At 40.0% G+C, this 19,199-nt stretch overlaps 2 protein-coding genes across 9 annotated transcripts; both read left to right on the top strand.

The window, feature by feature from the left end:
* Positions 1–386: 386 nt before the first annotated feature.
* Positions 387–18,028, top strand: LOC140853221 (mediator of RNA polymerase II transcription subunit 32-like). Of its 6 annotated transcripts, none has more exons than XM_073247384.1 (2): positions 387–853; positions 17,489–18,028. In XM_073247384.1, exon 1 carries the CDS (start codon positions 419–421, stop codon positions 851–853), a length of 435 nt encoding a protein of 144 aa, XP_073103485.1. In that variant the 5' UTR covers positions 387–418; the 3' UTR covers positions 17,489–18,028. The 6 variants fall into 6 exon arrangements, with proteins under 6 accessions (XP_073103485.1, XP_073103489.1, XP_073103487.1 ...); XM_073247388.1 differs by having other exon boundaries at positions 16,854–17,551; XM_073247386.1 differs by lacking the exon at positions 17,489–18,028 and adding an exon at positions 14,254–15,079.
* LOC105055949 (uncharacterized) lies at positions 15,321–18,028 on the top strand. Of its 3 annotated transcripts, none has more exons than XM_010938098.4 (4): positions 15,321–15,716; positions 15,830–16,045; positions 16,520–16,643; positions 17,489–18,028. In XM_010938098.4, exons 1-3 carry the CDS (start codon positions 15,477–15,479, stop codon positions 16,601–16,603), a joined length of 540 nt encoding a protein of 179 aa, XP_010936400.2. In that variant the 5' UTR covers positions 15,321–15,476; the 3' UTR covers positions 16,604–16,643; positions 17,489–18,028. The 3 variants fall into 3 exon arrangements, with proteins under 3 accessions (XP_010936400.2, XP_073103484.1, XP_010936399.2); XM_073247383.1 differs by having other exon boundaries at positions 16,854–17,551; XM_010938097.4 differs by lacking the exon at positions 16,520–16,643.
* Positions 18,029–19,199: the final 1,171 nt, after the last annotated feature.

The following is a 19,199-nucleotide window of genomic DNA, read 5'->3' as shown; positions in this document are numbered from 1 at the left end:
GACAAGATAATTTAAAATAAAAAAATTATTTTTATTTTTATTAAAATCATAATTTTTATTTTTTTAAAAATTTAAATTTAAAATTTTTATTTTTTGATCATTTTTTTATTTTTTTTATTTTTTTTGAAATATCTAAGAGCGTCAAATAATATGAGTTTTTAAAAATATTATTTAAAATATTATTTTTAAAAATATTATTTAAAATAATATTTTTATTTTTATTTTTATTTTTTGTGGTCTACGAGTGAAAATTGGAGATAGGTGATGCGGATTATAAAACGTTATTCAAAATAGTATTTTATTTTTTTACATCAAATTGATAAATAAATTTAAATTTATATTATTTATATAAATAATTTTTTTTTTTATATTATTTTGGAAAAGCACTCCGCTCCGATCCCTGGTTCCAGCTACCACCATGGAGAGCACCGTGGAGGCGCTCAGCGCCGCCTACGAGGAATTCGTCGCCGCGGCGGCCTGCGTCCTGGATGCTAAGGAGCAGTCCGGCGGCCAGAAGACCGCCACCACCGAGGCCGCCCTCGAGGTCTTCAAGCAGCGCTGGGAGCTCTTCCGCGTCTCCTGCGATCAGGCCGAGGAGTTCGTCGAGTCCATGAAGCAGCGGATCGGGTCAGAATGCCTCGTCGACGAGGCCACCGGCGCTGCCCCCACCCGACCCCCGGCCGCGCCAGGGATCCCGCCCATCAGCGCCGTCCGCCTGGAGCAGATGAGCAAGGCCGTCCGGTGGCTCGTCATCGAGCTCCAGCATGGCGCCGGGGCCGCCGCCGGCGCCGCTCCCCATCCCCACACCTCCGCGCACTTCGATGCCCGCTTTTCAGAAGATGGAGCTCAATAGGTGTGTGTTCCTCTTTGGGACTCTTGTGTATGACTTCAAGATTGTTCTTTTATGCGTGAAGACTTGAGAATGTTAAATTAATTAGCTTCGAAGAGATTATTTTGTTGATAATCATAGCATTTAAGGATCGTTAAATGACGTTTATCTCTTCGATGCTTTTGAATTATCCAGATATATAAAGGAGTGTGTTTTCCTGAAGAATTGTGTGAAACAAGGATCCCATTTAGGTAAAGTTGTAAATCCCTGGAGGACTTATAGCATGTGTTGGAGCTATGCTTTAGTGGGTCATAAAAAGTTCTCTTGTGAGTTTATATGAGCTATTGAAATTAAAATACTTAATCACAATCTTGCTATCTTAACAAAAATATCATGGAACATTGTAAATATTTTCTTGATATATGTGAAACCGTTTATTGGTTTTTACTGAATCTTTTGGAGTACTTCTTTTTTTCTCTTTTTTTTTTTTTCTTTTTAACGTAGGTATAATTGGTTTTCTGATTTTGTCTCAGGCTTGATTCTCTAAGAAATTATATTCCCAATAATTTCTTTTGCTTAACGTCGTTTAAAAACTTCATTTGCCAAACTAATCACAAACTTGCCTTAATTAACTATTGTTACATTGGCTGATCATAAATAACTACATCCAGAACTCCTAGTCAGCTGTCGGTTTGGCCAGCTTTAGCATCTAAACAACTGATGAAGTAGCAACACGCAATCAAAAAAACCTATATAGAGCAAAAAATAAACTAGATGAGCATTCTTTTGGTTCCCTGTTCTCTCTGAACATTAATGTTGGGGACTCTAACTATAGAATTTGATAATCTGGCCTTCAACAACCAATCCCTTTCAAGGTTTTCATCTTGGCCCATATCTTGGCTGAGATATTGGTTTTTGTTGGTATAATGCTTTCACCTATATGATATACCTATATCTTGGCCCTTACTATGTAGGATGATTTAATATCAAAATATTGTCTAAGACTTCCTAATCTGCACTTGGAATCTTAAATTGATGTTTTAATTATTTAATATTCAAATCACTGTCTTAACATGGAAGTTAAACCTGGTTTATTATATTAACTGAGATCTCAAGGGTCTCAGTTCCCATACTATCAGCTGAGTTTTTGAAAAAGTTGCTTAATTTCTATATTTCCAAATTTCTGTCTCGGCTGAGATAAACCAAGATATAGGTCCATCCTGGAAAGGGGCTTCTGTGATGGCCAAGATCTCTATAACTAAAAACACCATTTCCTTTTGTTGCGGCCAACTCTCCGTCGTCTGTCGTCGGGAATGAACACCTGCAAAACAGCATCCGCACAGACCAGATTTGTGTCCGGCAGGGACCCTCCGATGCTTAAGTCAGAGAGGAAAGTTGGTGAACAGGAGTTGAATGTAAACAATAGCAGAGTTTTGGCCCAGTCTAAGCTTACCAGTCCTGTTTCCTTATCCCTTTTTTATAGATGAAGTTTTTGTAACCGTCGGATGTGGTCCCGTGTTTTATGGCACTAAATCATCGGGCCATAATCACGTAGTGAATCGTTAATTCCCACTGATCGCACTGTGATATACGGTCGGTAACCGTTCGTGACGGTTATGGTATGTTGAGCAGATTAGCCGACCATATGTCGGTAGAATCCATGCATGACCGTCGACTAGTAGTCTGTTATGCCGATGGTCTAAGTCGTCCGCTGTCGATCGGTAGTAGTCGAATCGTTAGTCAGTCAGCCGGCAATACGTCGGTGCGGTTCGCTTAGTTGGTTGGTGAAGAGTCGAAACCGCATATTTAATCGATGTAGAGTCGGAGTTGTATGTTCTGTCGGTCGGTTTTGGTTGAATCGAAGTCGGTAGTCGGTTGACTTGAGTTGGGGGTCGATTGACTTATCCCAACAGTTGCCCCTCACTCTCAAGTCCAAGGTGAGTCGACGTGTATATTACCACGTGGTTTGTCACGTTGGACAAAGGGAGTTATTTTTTGTCACATCGAATCCTGATTTTGATGCCGTTTTCTTGGAGATATGAGTGATCGGCTATTTTATCGTGTTGGCAAGGACAGCCGTTTGTCATACTGATCGGACGATTCGGTATCAGTTGTCAGTGTCAGGCGTTGTTTCGGAAAGTCGATTTGGCATCTGACGATATCATTCTGACAAGTAGATTTGTTCTACGTGTCCGAATGTTATTGGATCGGAATTGCTCACGCGGATAGAGGTGACATGGCTCCATTTGGGAGAGATGCATCGAACCGTCCGATCGATGGTCGGTCCAGATGTTGCCACGTGTCGTCATCTGGTAGATCTTCGACTTGACCGTCTTCATCTTGACCGTTGAGGGATCCTATATATATAGGGTCATTCTCAGCCAAATTTTTACTTTTTACTGCTTTTGGTGCTGAGATTCTGCCGGATTGTTGCCCCAACGCTCAAGGTTATCACTTTCAGCTTTCAAGTCAACTTTGCCTTTCTTTCGAGTCCTTTCTTCTTTCCTCTAAAGTCTTCTGTCTTCTTCAGAGTTATTCTCATGGCTAGGGCTTCTCCTTCTCGGAAAGATCAGTTGGGAAATCCTACTGATGAATCCCAGTTGAGTCTGGATGTGGAGTCCTCTTCACTTTCGGGACCGAATGTCGAACGGCTTCGGGAACAGTTTTGTATTCCGGAGCAGTTTCAATTTTTCGCCTCTGGGACCGATGGTCGGGTGAATAAGCTACCATTATGTGCTTCATATCTTCGTCTAAGCTACGCAACCAAGGATGCTAATGTCGGTGGACGAAAATTTGAAGCCCCTCTTTGTTCCCGGATGAGTGGGTCAGGCTGTTGATGTGGTCGGCCAAGCAAGATGGTCGGAGAGTTGTGTCCAGATCTCGATTTGAGCAGTCGGCATGTTAGTCTTTCGACTGTGGTCAGCTTTTACAGTGGAAAGCTGACATTGTAAATTGAGATATAATCGGTATTACGACTTTTGCGGTGAAAGTCTGTGTAGTCGATGTCGGTTGAGATTGCAGTCGGTATGTCGGTTTTTGCATGAGAATCGAAATACAATCATCATCGAAGTAGTTGATTCTTCGATTTTTATAGTGGAGGCTGAGATAAATTTCGTGTCAAAGTTCAGTAGATAGCTCGACTTTGGCAATGAAAGCCGACATATAGCCAGTAGTTGATAAAACTTGTTAAAGGCTTGTGATTTTGAAATTTTGATTATATTTTAAATAATGTACATATCGATACCTTTATTGATAATACATCTTCAGATTGTTGGCATTTCATGTTCAGAGAATCGCCGACCCTTTGAGAGTTTCTAGCCGATATGCGTCTGGTCTAAGAGTTTCCGATATTTTGTAAGGTCCTTCCCAGTTCGGGGATAATTTTTCTTGATCCAGGAATTTTGAGACTTCTGCTTTTCTTAAGACCAAATCTTTTGATCGAAAGACCTTCGATTTGACTCTTGCGTTGTAATACCGGGCTATCTTTTGTCGATATGCAGCCATCCGAACTTGAGCTTGCTGTCGGAGTTTTGAGAGGAGATCTAAGTCGGTTCTCCGACATTTAAAGTTGCTCGGCTCACTATATTGCTCTACTCTTGTTGACGGCAATCTGATCTCAAGCGGTATCATTGCTTCTGTCCCATAAGCTAAGTTGAAAGGAGATTCTCCAGTTGGTATGCGGGGAGTCGTTCGATACGCCCATAAGATCGGATATAATTCTTCTACCCAGAGGTCTTTGGCTTCATTTAGTCGGATTTTTAGCCCGTGTAAGATTGTTCGGTTGGTTACTTCTACCTCACCGTTTGATTGTGGATGACCAACCGACGTGAGTTTGTGCGTAATATGGAACTTTGCATAAAATTCTCTGAAATTTTGGTTGTGAAATTATCGACTATTATTGGTGATGATGATGTGTGACAAATCGAATATGTAAATGATGAATTTCTGAATAAAATCTTTTATCTTGCTTTCAGTGATTTGCGTCAGAGATTCGACTTCTATCTATTTGGTAAAGTAGTCGATGACGATCACTATGAATTTTCTCTGTCCAGAGGTCGGAAAAAAAGGACCAAGTATGTCAATCCCCCACTGTACGAAGGGCCATGGTGCTACAATCGACGTCAGCTGATTAGTCGGTTGATGTTGTATATTTGCATACTTTTGACATGGTTCACACCTTCGGACGAGTTCAGCTGCGTCTTTTTTCATGGTGGGCTAGTAATATCCTTGTCGCAGAACTTTATAAGCTAGAGACTTGCCCCCCAAGTGGTTTCCGCATATCCCTTCGTGCACTTCTCTAAGTGCATAGTCAGCATCCGTAGGTCTTAAACACTTCAGCAAGGGGAGAGAAAAAGATCTTTTGTAGAGATGATCATTCATTATTACATATTGAGAGGCCGTCCATCAGAATCGTTTAGCCTCTGAGGAGTCTGCGGGAAGGATCCCATTGGTCAGGTATTGAATGATCGGATCCATCCAGCTTGGTTCGATAGTGAGCTGTAATACCTCCTCGACTTTATCAATACTCGACTGTTCGAGACATTCAACAAATATCCGATCCAGCGAGTTGAAAGCGGTAGTAGCTAGTTGTGAAAGTACGTCGATCCGAGCATTTTCGGTTCTGAGAATGTGAAAGATCTCAAAATATTTCAAACTTGCCGTAAAATCTTTCACCTTCTGAAGGTACTTCATTATAATGGGGTCGCGAGCCTCAAATTCGCCCTTGACCTGTCTAGCGATCAGTTGTGAGTCGGTGAAGACCTTCAAATTATAATTCTTAAGCTCCTTGGCTATCTTCAAGTCGGTCAAAAGTGCTTCATATTCAGCTTGATTATTTGAGGCTTTAAAGTTGAACTGAAGGGCATACTCAATGACTACCCCTTTGGAGTTCGTGAGTATGAGGCCAGCTCCACTACCTTGTGCATTTGATGCTCTATCAATGTGCAGCACCCAAGTTGACTTAAGTCGGGTTTGAGAGTCGTAGCCTCTTTTATTGTGTTGTCATCTGTATCTTCTGGCTTATTGTCGAATATAGTACATTCGGCGATAAAATCGGCTAGAACTTGCGCCTTCATGGATTGTCGTGGACGATATTGAATGTCGAACTCACCAGCTTCACTGCCCACTTTGCCATCCGGCCTGACGTATCAGATCGATGTAAGATTGCCTTCAGCGGCTGATCTGTCAGAACTACAATCGGATGGGTTTGGAAGTACGGACGAAGTCGTTGTGTCGATATGATTAGGACGTAGATCATTTTCTCCATCCTTGAGTATCGGATTTCGGCGTAGTGAAATATCTTGCTGGTGTAGTAGATTGATCGATGAATTCGGTTCTCATCCTCCTGAACGAGCACCGAACTAACCGCTTCCATTGAAGTTGCCAAATAGAGATACAATATCTCTCCGACTCTTGATTTTGTAAGCCAAGATGGAGAAGCCAAGTATTGTTTTAAGTCTTCGAAGGATTGTCGGTATTCATCCGACCATGAGAAATTCTTTGTCTGTCGCAAAGGTTTGAAGAATGGCAAGTATCTCTCGATCGATTTAGAAATAAATCGGCTGAGCGCGGCAATCCTTCCATTGAGTTGCTGTATCTCTTTCTTTGAGCTCGGGTGCTTCATGTATCATGGTCTTGATTTTTTCGGGATTAGCTTCGATTCTTCGTTGTGAAACAAGAAATCCGAAGAATTTTTCGAAGGTTACCCCAAATGTACACTTAGTCGGGTTTAATTTCATTTGATACCGTCGGAGTGTGTTGAAAGCTTCCTTCAGGTCCCGAACATGATCTGCAGTTTGGGGACTCTTCACCAGCATGTCGTCCATATATACTTTCATGTTTCGTCCGATCTGTGTCTTGAATATCTTGTTGCAAGCCGTTGATAGGTAGTACCGGCATTTTTCAGACCGAAAGGCATTACTTTGTAGCAGTATATGTCTTTGTCGGTTACAAAAGCCGTGTGCTCTTCATCTTCTGATGCCATGCAGATTTGATTATATCCAGCGAAGGCATCCATGAAACTTAGAAGTCGGTGGCTATAAGTCGCATCAATCAATTGGTCAATCTTCGACAACGAAAAGTTGCCCTTCGGACAAGCTACATTCAGATCAGTATAGTCGATGCAGATCCTGTACTTCCTATTGGCTTTTCTGACCATTACCACATTGGCAAGCTAGTCGGGATATGTAGCTTCTCTGATGAAGCCTGTCGTGAGGAGTTTGTCGACTTCTTCATTAATGATCTTTTGTCTTTCAGAAGCAAAAGGTCGTTTCTCCTGTCTCACCGATTTAACTTTTGGGTTGATGTTAACTCGGTGAGTTATTATTTTTGAAGAAATTTCGGGCATGTCAGTGACCGACCAAGCAAAAATATCGGCGTTGGCTCTGAGCAATTTTATTAATTGTTGTCGTTTTGAGTCAGATAATTGTGATCCAATTCGGACTGTTTTCTCGGGATCTTCTTTTTTTAACGGGATGGAGATCAGTTGTTTAGTCGGTTCACCCCTCTCCTGATTTTCTCTTTGGTCCAATTTGTTAACAGGCAAAAAGTCTTTAGGTTTGTTTTTTGGGTGGAGACAAGGAAGCAATGTCGGACGAGTTGTTGATCTCTACGCATTTCTCCGACTCCATGTCTTGTTGGGAATCGAACTAACAGATGGTACGTCGAAACCACTGCTCTCAGAGCGTTAAGCCCAGGTCGTTCGAGTATGGTATTGTAAGCTGAAAGTACTCGAACTACTAAACGTTACGAAAATAGTACTCTGTTGTGGTTCGGTCCCAACGGTTAAGGAAAGAGAAATTTCTCCCTCCACTGTGATAGCATCTCCTGTGAAGCTGACCAGTGGCGTCGAGATTCTTCCGAGTCGATCAATCGGCAGTCGCATTGGGGAGAAAGTCGAATAAAACAAAACGTCGGTTGAACTTTCATTATCTATAAGGATTCTTTTTACATCATAGTTTGCTATTGTTGCCGAAATAACAACAGCATCATCATGGGGAGTTTGAATTCTTCGAACATCTTCTTTTGAAAAAGTTATTACATTGTCGAGTCGTTATCGCTTTGCCGACTCATCTTCGGAATTTGCCCCCCTGTCCAGTCGTCCGGAGATCATATTGATCACCCTTGCAGTCGGTTGATTATTTACAGCTTCCTCAGTTTGCAGTTGAGGTCGTCAATCAGCAGGAGGTTGAGTCGGCGGATCTCTCCGATATTTTTAAAGGTAGCCTCGTCGAATCAGGACTTCTATCTCATCCTTGAGCTGAATGCATTGTTCGGTATCGTGATCGTGATCACGATGGAACCGATAATACTTCTTCCGGTCGTGGTTCCTTGACAACCCCATCGGTGGGGGGTGTCGTAGATATTCTGCTCCTTCGATCTCCATAAGGATCTGCGCATGAGGAGCGAAAAGAGTATAGGAGTCATACCTGCCGTAACTCGGCCTTGGACTCCGTCATCGGGGCGAAGCTCGCTTATTGGATGGTGGCCGACTTGATTCGGCTGGAGCTCCTTTCTTTTTTTGTTTCTTCTTTTTCTTCAGACTTTTGTCTTCTGTTTGGCACCGGTCAGAAGCTCCTTGTGTATATATATTTGTATGCACGCTCCAGAAGTTCAGTATAAGTCTGAGGGAGAGTTTTATCTAGAGAATATGTGAATCGAGATCCCCTCAGACCTCTTTTTATGGCCGAGATAGCCATGTTTTCATTGAGATCTTTGACCTCAAACGTGGCCGCATTAAAACGAGCCACAAAATCTCAAAGTGTTTCAGTCTCTCCTTGCTTAATCGAGAAGAGACTATTAAAAGTGCGTGGCGGCCTTCGACTGGTGCTGAAGTGAGTCACGAAAGAATGTTCTAGCTGTCCGAAAGAATATATGCTTCTTGACTGAAATCCGGAGTACCAGGCTTGAGCAGCTTTCCGAAGAGTTGTCGGAAAGCCGATGCATATAGACATGAGAGCCTTGTAGCTCTCAAGGTGGTCGATCGGGTCGGTGGATCCGTCGTATGGGTCCACCTGAGGCATCTTGAACCGAGATGGGATTGGTTGGTCCAAGATGTGCCGAGAAAGCGGCTGGACGGTGTGGAAGTCGTAGTCGTTGGAGGACTTCCGACCTTCCACTTAAAGCTGAGCAAGTTGACGATTGATCTCTTGAAATTTACGTTCATAATCATCAAGTCACCGTTGGAAAACTCCGGGGGTTGAACCTCCCGATGAGTTAGAGGGGGAAGCAGACGGTGTTCACGGTCACTTTCCCTTCCTTGCTCGATCCAACTGAGGAGGGACGCCGTGAATGGTGGGTGGCGGGTCGAGAGCGCCGCTGCTCGTCCCTATGAGAGAGTCTTTTTCCAGCGGGAAGAGTGCTTCGCTGATCCGATTGCAGTCGAGCATTGGGCTCTGGTTTTCATCATTGCAAGTTGTTTTTCTTTCCCTTCCTGGTGCGCCAATCTGTTGCGGCCAACTCCTTGTCGCCTGTCGTCGGGCTTGAACACGTGCAAAACAGCGTCCGCACAGACTGGATTTGTGTCTGATGGGGAGTTGGCCGCAACACTTTTTGTTTGAAAGAACTCTCGCTTGGGTTGTCTTCTTTTGTACTGTACTCTGAATAATCTTTTGCTCAATCTACTTAATCTCTCACACAACTGAAGTAACATTGATAAATAGTTCGTTAACCTATTCAACAGAACTGAATGCTAAAACAGACCACTCTTTTGCGAACAAAAGTCTCCTGTTGTACTTATATACATTTAAAACATCAAGACTTTTAAGAGAATTTTAGCTTGGCAAAATCTTAAGCCCATAATTATAGGTCCTAATTCTGTTAAACACTAAACACAGTCCAACTTTTCTTGAAGCATCCTAATAACTCGATCCCTTGTTTTCTGTTAGGGGCACCAACAATAGCTTTAATGTCAGAGTCTACAATAGTTCTCCTGGGCTCAAGGGATCTGTGATTAAGTTTGTTTTTTTATAACATTAATGGCTTCTGTATTGCTGGAGATTTCAGATTTTCTCTAGTTAAATGGAGAGGCCATTAGTGGCACCAGCCTTCCGCGGGAGTTACCCAACTTTCTTCACCATCCTGTTTTGGTATGTCTAACCAATAGGAGTGATATGAACCTTGACTCCAATGAAAAAGGTATATTGGCATATGATATCTGCCATCATAAGGCCTTTAGTCTTTTCTTTTCTCTTAGTAATTTTTTGACCTTACCTCATTATTTGAATTATGCTCATTCCCGTCACTCTAGGTAGTTCAGTGTAGTATTCAACTAAGAACTTGGGATATGTATGTTCCAGTTGATTCCAATTTATCAAAAATTGTCGTACATTGGGAAGAAAACAAAAATTCTTGCAAGTCACTACCTCTGTGATCTATCTGGCAGTTAAAGCTCAGATTGAATCTAAAAGTTAAAGCCTGTTATACACAAATTCAACCTCTTGATGAATCATTTTCACTTGAAATAATATGCTGAACTATAGGATTGCCTGATGTCTATATATCTGCATAACCAATTTGAAATTGGAATGGCTCTAAGTTTTACATTTTTTTGGTTTACTTTAATATCACTGTTTGACAGCTTGTTCAATTGTTTTAAGCTTTAAATTTGACATTTCCTTCCATATCTATTTTTAGATTTCCCTCCTCCTCCTATTCATCATAATGTTAAATCTAAATATGAGAGGCTAAAAAATCCAGTGTTGTTATGTTTCTCTTCCTATATCAAGATTGTGATGAAGTAAATACTTATCATAGGATTTTGAAATTTCTGTCATCATTCTCCAAGCAAAATCACTAATTTCCTACTGCATTTGCTTGTAGAACCACTTTTGTATTTCTCTTTGCTAAGCTTTCGGTTAGGTACATGCAGCTGGAAGTTTTAGCAAATAGATGAATTGTGTTCCTGAATTTGTGTCTTTATCTAGTTACAATGTGAACAAACTATAAAAAACTTCTGACTGTTATCTAGGATTTTCTGTATAGCCTATGAATCACAGTACTTTCTTTGCAGATGTATAGTTGTAGACTCTTCTCATCCATCAGATGGATTCAACTTTCTTGTAAGAAAATATTCTGGAAAAAAAATTCTTGCATAGTAATCAGTGGCTTTGGAAGTTTCTGTTATTGCTGTTCCTAACTCATTTGTCATAATCATGTTGATATCCCCTTGTCACTGCTTAGAAGGGTTTTGCTTAAGCTATCTTAAAGACTTGAGTCATATTAGAAGCATTGTGTTTCATCCAGTTCCTTGATATCCATTAATTTGATTGCGATGTCTCAAATACATTATCAGCTTTTGTGGGACATGCAGACACACTGAATTAGGCTTACTGAGAGATTACAATTAGAGTCAACTCTAGCGTAGGCATTTTTCATTTGCTTTTGTGGAAAAATGCTTACTGGTTAGGCCTGAGGAAACTAGTTCTAAGAAATTCTATTGGCATACTGTTTGAAAAAACTAGTTCTTGAACGTCCTTATCTAGCTCATCTGAAGTCCTCTTTTTAGTAACTCATGTAACAAGCCCTTCTGGAAAAGGTTTCTCAGGTTGCCTTCTTAATTTTCTGCCATGCCTTTTGGTTTAGTGCCATCACTGATTTGTGATCCAATCTTTGTCAGATTGCTTTTTACTTTCTTTCTCCCAACCTTTCAATTTATGCTAGATATTGCGCGTGTTCTTCATTTATTTCATATACTTTTGTTTGACAACTACTTTTAGCTTTTCGATTGGCCTCCCTTCATTTAACATAAATTACATAATATACATGTCCTCTATTAGACAATATGGTGGTCTCTCTAGCTGCTATTCTTCCCCTCCGCTCATGTAATGTAGTTGGATCCTGCTTAAGCGCTATTAGGATTATATATGTGCTTTCTGCCCTGTTTCACTCTTTTTTAGACCCTCTATGGTTATACCTTTGATATCATAATTTACTTACAAAACAAGCATGTTACTATTTTTCTTTTCCTAAATAGGTTAGAGGTTAAGCTGTATAAGTTAAACACTCCTAGTCTCCCTTCATAGTGTTTCCATGTCAGTATGTCAACGAGATCTACTGTTGGACAGGTCTATCTTCTTCCTTGAAAAGACTGGAATAAAGGGATATAGGATTGCATCATAAGACACAAGTCATCCAGTAAAAGGCTATTCTGCCAATCCAGCATCCTGCAATGAAAAGATCCTCTTGTTGGTCTTGGACCTGCTTCCATGTGAGCAAGACTATATTCCACCTCCCTTTACCATAGATGTGCATATCCCTTTTTCTTTTTGGCCTCGGAAGTTGCTGTTGTCATCATGGTCCAATCATTTTCCCATTAGATATGGGTTGGATATAAAGCATGGACCAGGATTGAAAAAATATTAGCTACTATAACTTATATTATATCTGATAATAAATTAATAATGGGAATTTAAATCGTAGCCTTAATTTGGCTGTTATTCCTTCACAACAACAATTATACATTGGGGATAATGGCTGCATGTTAACAATCTCAGTGATCATTTAACAAATTTTGTCCCATACTAGTTGGTCCAAGTATTTATTTATTTGGTAATATATGTGATGGAAAACCTCAACAATGTTTAAAAATACAACCAATAAAATCTGCATTTACAAGTAATGAAAATTGAGGAGGAATCTCAGCGTGGGAGTGAAAATCTTCATGAAGCCCCGTGCCAGCAAGCCATGAGTCCCTTAGAAGGGCATGGAAGTAAGTCTTCTATTTCTCTATTGCACTATCAGTGTCCATTATTTCCTGTAACAATGATAGCTGCCACCATAAAAGCTTTTCAGATATTGTTAGTCCAGGAAGGAATAGTGACAGTTATTCCATTATAACAATAATATTCGGGGTCCATCATTGGGGTTATTGGCATTACCAAAACCTTGATTGAAATGTATTGAGCAGATTTTGGCATGTGAAAGTAATTTTCTTATTAGACCTGAACTGTTCACTCTTGAATTTTTTGGGTTCTGCAATATTTCTCGATGTCATGAGAGTGAAATTTCTGTTAGTGGTGATTCAAACGAAAACTTTCACCTCCTGGTGCTGAGAGACAGCACCAGCAACCCATGTAGATATGACACCATGCCACTGCAAATGGATTATTTGTTCACAAAGCATTTAAGCATGGATTAGGTGTGATGGTTACATCCTGCTTGCAGGTAGAATCGTTATAGATTATTTATGCATTGCATTTGCTTTTAAATTCGATCTAATCTGCTTCGTGATTGTAATGCAGTCCATGTGCTCATAATTCCAAGCCATACCTAACAATATGCTCCCATGCTTGCCTTCTTCTTTTCTTTTCTTTTTTCTTTTTTTTTTTTTGAATTCTATTATTTGTTTTCTTTGGAGAATAGTAGTTGGAAGATTCTTTCCAATTTCATGCGGCTGTGACTGCAAGATTTTGTGTAGCAATTCAAAGTGCCAAAATTAGTGAAGTCATCTGTAGGATCTGCCAAGAAAAGCGACTTCTGTGCAGAAATCCATCCAACAGATGGCCTTACCAGCTGAGAATGGAATGGGGAAATTCATCTGTGGGCCTGCTGTGTTGGCCTATTCCCTTCCTCAGAAAATGGTGGGTTTGGCAAGTGTCCATGTCTGAAGCTTTAAAAAGTTTCCTTGTGATGTGGTGGTTGGTCCTCAAAGACATCATGGTTGAACTCCTGCGGGATAAGGATATTGGCTTTCGGAGTAGCAGTGTAGCATTTTAGTATTGGGTACCGCCTGTAAGTCTTTCTACTATACTTTTCTAGTTGAGTCTGACTCTGGTGTCAATTGCCACCATCTTGAATGCCGATCTTCTTCTTTTCACATGAACTAGTTATCTTAGTGTATACAATATAACATAGACATGGCCCATTGTTGGGACAAATCACACCCTGTGCTAGGGGCACCATATCAGTGATGCACCATAGGAGCAATCAGAGATAAGATGAGGAGGATGACTATAATAATCCGAAATTTCACTTAAGAAGTCTAATTAGAAGGTATTATTTAGATTTCTTGTTCTTATATAATTATTCAAGATTTTTCTAGTAAATAATTAATATGGGATTAAATACATGCTTGTACGGATCATCACACACTTCTTTCATTTAAGGCCCGACATCCCTGCTAGGTCAAGGATCTAAATTTATACAAATCCATTTACAAATACTATGATTAGCTTGTGGCTAGCTCCAATGAAGTCATACTACCGTATCCTCTTGTCCATATGGACTTTGGACTAGATTTGTTTTAATATCATTTATTACGATCTATGATCTCGTCGAAAAAGATTAATTAAAAAATATTATTTGGATTCATTAATTCTGTATAAGTAATCAAGATCTTTTCAATGAATAACTGATGTAGGACTAAATATATATCCGCTTTGATGCTTACATGCTCCCCTCGTTTTATGCTTTGGTGTCTGTATCAGGTTGAGGATTGAACTTCATAAAAATCCGTTCATAAATGCCATAATCAACTTGTCGTCAGCTCCAATGAATCCTTATTGTGGTATCATTTAATCCATATATATTATGAACTAGTTTAGCTATAATACCATATATAGCGATTCAGGATCTCATCTAAAAAGATTAGTTAGAAGATATTATTTAGATTTTTAATATATGGCAATTTGAACATGCTTAGAGTTTACTTCTTTTAGTAGTATATGACAACCTATATAGAACTCAATCCCTACTTTTCTCTATGAATTCAAATTTTCATTCCAATTCAATTAGAATTGGAATAAAAATTTGAATCCATAAAGGAGAGTGGAGATTGAGTTCTATGTAAATTGGGCCATTCCCATCTCATCTTAGAATCGAAATCGGAATCGAAATAGGATTCTTCCTGATTAAACAGTTGGAATAGGAGTTACTCATTTTTATTTCAATTTCAGAACCCATTCCTTTTAACCAAGCACCTTCTAAATGCATGATAAAAATTAAATAATGGATCGGGTCTGGCCGATAATTGATTGCGCTCCTTTCTAATCCAAGACAAGCCATATGATAAATGAGGTTAACCGTTAAGGTGGTGCACCACGGTGCACCAGGAGTAGGGTATACTTTCTCTGGTGGGGTCGTATCCATTTCCGTTTAGGTGGTGCACCCCGGTCCATCAGAAGTAAGGTATGGTGTCTCTATTGGTGGTTGTATCCATTCACTCCAGCTATTGACTTCAGCAGGATTGGCTGACGCGGTTTCAAATTGGCTCCTATCCATCCAACTGATGTCTCTCTCGCATGAAAATGATATGTGCCCTATACCCAACAATCTTGAATACATCACCTAAAATATAGTTTCTCCAAGCGTATGATATCCGGCTCCAGAACTTTGTACTTTGACCACGTAAATTGACCTGTACCAGAAAAAAAAAAAAAAAAAGCCCACAAATTTATGTAATTTATAATAACCAAATAAAAAAGTATTCGTTCTTCTACTTTACTCTCTCCGTAAGCCGAAAAGGATTCATCTCTCTGTACCACTAAGGCTCACAAACGAATCCCAGAAGCTGCCATATATCTCAACCTCCGCTCTCCTACTCATCGATAGCGCCAGCTCCCGTTCCGTTTTTATTGTTCCCGCGGAAATAGAAAGCGAAAGAGTAAAAGCAAACAAGCAGCCAGGTTGTTTTACTCCGATCTCTGATGAGATGAAGGAGGGCGATCAGCTACCCACGTCGGCGAAGCCCTCCTCCGCCGCTGGCGCCGCCGAGACCTCCCTCTTCGGCAAGGGTCGATACAAGTTCTGGGCCCTCGCTGCCATCATCCTCCTCGCCTTCTGGTCCATGCTCACCGGCACCGTCACCCTTAAAGGGTCCGCCGGCAACCTCAACCGCATCTCCGACGACTTCCTCGATGCCCCCCTCCGCGATGCTGATCTCGACGTCCTGGTCCGGTTGCAAATCCCCAATCTTCACCTCGCCCTTGATCTCGATCTCGACTTCTCTATATCTTCTCTTCTCTGATCGCTCAAGCATTCTCTTGTTTGTAAACGTTGTCACAGGAGATGGAGGAGAGGGAGAAGGTTGTGAGAAACATGTGGGACATCTACGCGCACAGCCTTCGGATCCGGCTGCCGCGGTTCTGGCAGGAGGCTTTCGAGGCGGCCTACGAGGAGCTCGCCAGCGACGATCTGGCCGTCCGGGACGCCGCTGTCTCCGAGATCGCTCGGATGTCCATGCGGATGGTCGATCTCGAGCCCCCGCCTCGCCATCCCAAGGTTTAGATCCAGCCCAGTTCCCTAGGTTTCTTTCTTAATTTCGTGAATTTTTTCGTTGGTGGCATTCGTGATTCTTGAAAATCTTCAAGTTCTCGTTCGAATATATTCTGTTTAAGGTCCTCTGCAGCAATCAAGGAATTTGCCTCAGTGTTTTCGTCTGATCTTTTACTGATTCGGTTTGAAGATTCGGGGAAATTTTGTAGTGGGAGTGAATGATCAATGAAGAGTGCTTTGAAGTTTAATGCATGAACTTGACACCTGAGAGACGAGACTAGAGCTGAAAGTTCGAGCCTATACTACTACTAATTTGTTCTATGTATTATTATCGCTTGTTTGATTATGTGAGTTAGGAGTTCGCTCAGTTCTTAAGTTTTCAATTTCTTGTTAAAAGTCGGGCATCTTATGTCCTCTGAAGTATTTAGAAATTCACCTCAGCGTTTTCATCTGATCTTTTGTTAATTAACTTATTTTCAGGATGTTGAATTGGCTGAATTTTGTGGAAAATTTTATATTGAAATTGGCAAAGAACTGAGATTGTTCTTTAAGTATAATCCATGATATCGACACCAGAATGATGAGATTGGAGCTGAGATGTCTGGTATATAGTTCTTTTAATTGGTCATATATGCACAAATTACTCATTGGATTGTGTGAATTAGGAATGAGCTTTATTATAGATGAACTTTTGGATCACTTATAGATGATATTACTTTATTCAGAGGTTTGGAAGACTGATGCATTTAGCTTGCTTTAGATCGGATATTTCTATATAGTTCAGTTTGTTTGATGGTCTTTGAATTGGTCATAGGTTCAGGAATGTCCTGCAATGGTTTCGGTGATGAAAAGGGGACAATATTGCAACAAGTTAAATGAAGCCGACAGTGGACAGATGACATCAAAGCTTGTTTGTGTTTGTGGTTATAATAGTCAGAATGTAACATTTTGTTTTTATCATGTTTAGTTTGTTATTGATGTCTACTTTCTGCTTGTTGGGTTGTTTTAGCTTCTAGCTTAATCATTTTTATGCTTTAGATTCAATTTACGAATGACCTTTTTGGTTGCTTTCAGGGACCTTAAAGCTTAATGTGATTGTATTTCTCAGTATCCAAAACTAAGATGCCATTTAATTCTTTTTTACTTTTGTCAGGAAATTGGACTCGGTGTTAATTAATTTTTTGAAATAAAACGTCAAAAAGACCAAAAAACAAAAGATTGTAACTTTGATGGTTCTTATGCTTCATCCATTTAGTTAATGTCGGCCTCCACTTGACTTGCTGTAATTTACCTTCTTTGTTTAAAATATATATACATTAAATCCAATTGTTGCAATTTGGAACAATTCCAGTTGTCCTTGTTGCAGTACTAGTTTCTCAAATTCTTCCTGGATGATCATCTGCATTAATTAAAAGAAATATAATGGGCATGTTGAATATTTTTCTGCAGAATGCTGAACCGCATGATTTTCAAAGGGATGGCAGCAGCAGGCCTAAAGCAAAGCCATCAGCCTTCTCATCAATGGGAGCCCAATAAGTCGCAGCAAATATTCCTCGGCCCCAACATTTCTGTTGTTGAGCAATGCTCTATCAATAGCCGATTTACTGAAGTTTGCCAAGATTGTTTCCTTATTAAGCAGTAGCATGCAGAAAAATTGTTTTCCTGCTTTCTAAATTCTAGCTCTGGTGCATGCTCAAGGCAAGCTTTTGCAAGATGCCACGTGGTTATAAATTACACTGATGAATCATTATTGTAACTTTTTAACTCTTTTTAACTAATATTGGAATCTAGGAAGAGTTTGCCAAGTGAGTGCTCTTTAAGACTACTTTGTATGCTCTGTTTGGTTGCACGGAAAAGATGAGTTTCAACAAAATGAGGCAGCTGTGAATTTATATGAGCATTACTGTAGTTGTAACTGTCAAGCCTTCAGCTGGCTTTGTGAATTTATATCCTTTATTAATGTAACTACGGGGTGAACATATCTCCAAACTTGCTTGCTGTTGTTGCATAGATATTGGTTTCAGTATTTTGATGGGCACATATAAAAGTATATAGGTAGGTTTGATTTGAAAAAAGATAAATATAAATTGGATTGAATAAGAAGTACTTACCATTCAAGATCTTGAATATACTATATTCCAGTAAATGTTGCGGGGAATCAAAAGAAAGTCCAAGCAATATGCAATTTAATCAACACATTCCTTGATCAAAGTGGCATATGGATGCCTTTGAGATTTATTGTTATGCTGTCTTAGAACAGAGTGGTTAAGCATGTCTAAGGGTTCGGTTTGTCAGCTAGCAATGTTGAGATGTACGTGTAATCAAAACCTATTTGGAATATCTGGGTTTGATGAAAAATTTCTAGGGTGTTCTCTAGCCTGATAGACATGCATAACATACCGTATGAGTCATGGATTTGTAGGCATGGATGCATGGTGTTGCTGTGTCATTGGGAATGATTGATGCACTTTGCTTTTTGTCTCATGCAACAAAATATAAATTGGCACACGACTTCATGCATTAATCAAAGTAAATTGCACAATGGATGATGGGTGAGTTAAATTATTTATATTTTGCACGAGCTTTAAATTGTGCTCTGCAAGTTTCTTTCAGTGTCTGATTCCTCCTGAATATCACTTCCCCAAACTCCAGATTATGTGCTAAATTTTGAGTGTTTTTTTGTACCTCTTTTTTATGAGCAAGTCACATTCCCTGCCAAATCCCTTGATATCACTACGCATGCACCTTTATGCTCGGTACCTCCATTCTCTTAATTTTACAACTTAATTCTACAACTAGTGCATTAGCAAATAGCAAGCTTGTTTTCTCTACAAAATACCTTGGTCATTACACTTCGTTTTAAATCTTTGACTTCTCTGATGTCATTAGATTCTCCAGTTTGCTCTACTGGTAAAACAAGTGAGAGCATCAGTATATCCCCTTAGATCAGCTTCTCCATTTCAACTCAATTACGGCTATATGAAGGGGTTGTATTGATCTTGTGGAGTACGCTAGATGGGAATTTGTAATTAGTACACAGGATCTGAAAGTCTGACATGGCAACGTTTTTAAGGATGTGGGCAAAGAAAGACACAGCAAAGTGAATGATTTTTTTATTCCTGGAGTTGGGTATCATTTTTTTCTTTTTTTTGTTTACATG

Source organism: Elaeis guineensis, chromosome 13 (assembly GCF_000442705.2).
Source record: "Elaeis guineensis isolate ETL-2024a chromosome 13, EG11, whole genome shotgun sequence".
Classification (NCBI taxonomy): domain Eukaryota; kingdom Viridiplantae; phylum Streptophyta; class Magnoliopsida; order Arecales; family Arecaceae; genus Elaeis; species Elaeis guineensis.
The sequence above is the reverse complement of the archived record's forward strand: the minus strand, read 5'-3'. Positions and strand labels throughout refer to the sequence as shown.

Bases quoted from the DNA above. Each gene is read 5' to 3' on its own strand.
- LOC105055949 (XM_010938097.4), top strand. From the start codon at position 15,477: ATGAAGGAGGGCGATCAGCTACCCACGTCGGCGAAGCCCTCCTCCGCC. The intron at 15,717-15,829 runs GTCCGGTTGCAA...ACGTTGTCACAG, and splicing joins ATGCTGATCTCGACGTCCTG to GAGATGGAGGAGAGGGAGAA. The intron at 16,046-17,488 runs GTTTAGATCCAG...ATTTTTCTGCAG, and splicing joins CCCCGCCTCGCCATCCCAAG to AATGCTGAACCGCATGATTT.
- LOC140853221 (XM_073247384.1), top strand. From the start codon at position 419: ATGGAGAGCACCGTGGAGGCGCTCAGCGCCGCCTACGAGGAATTCGTC.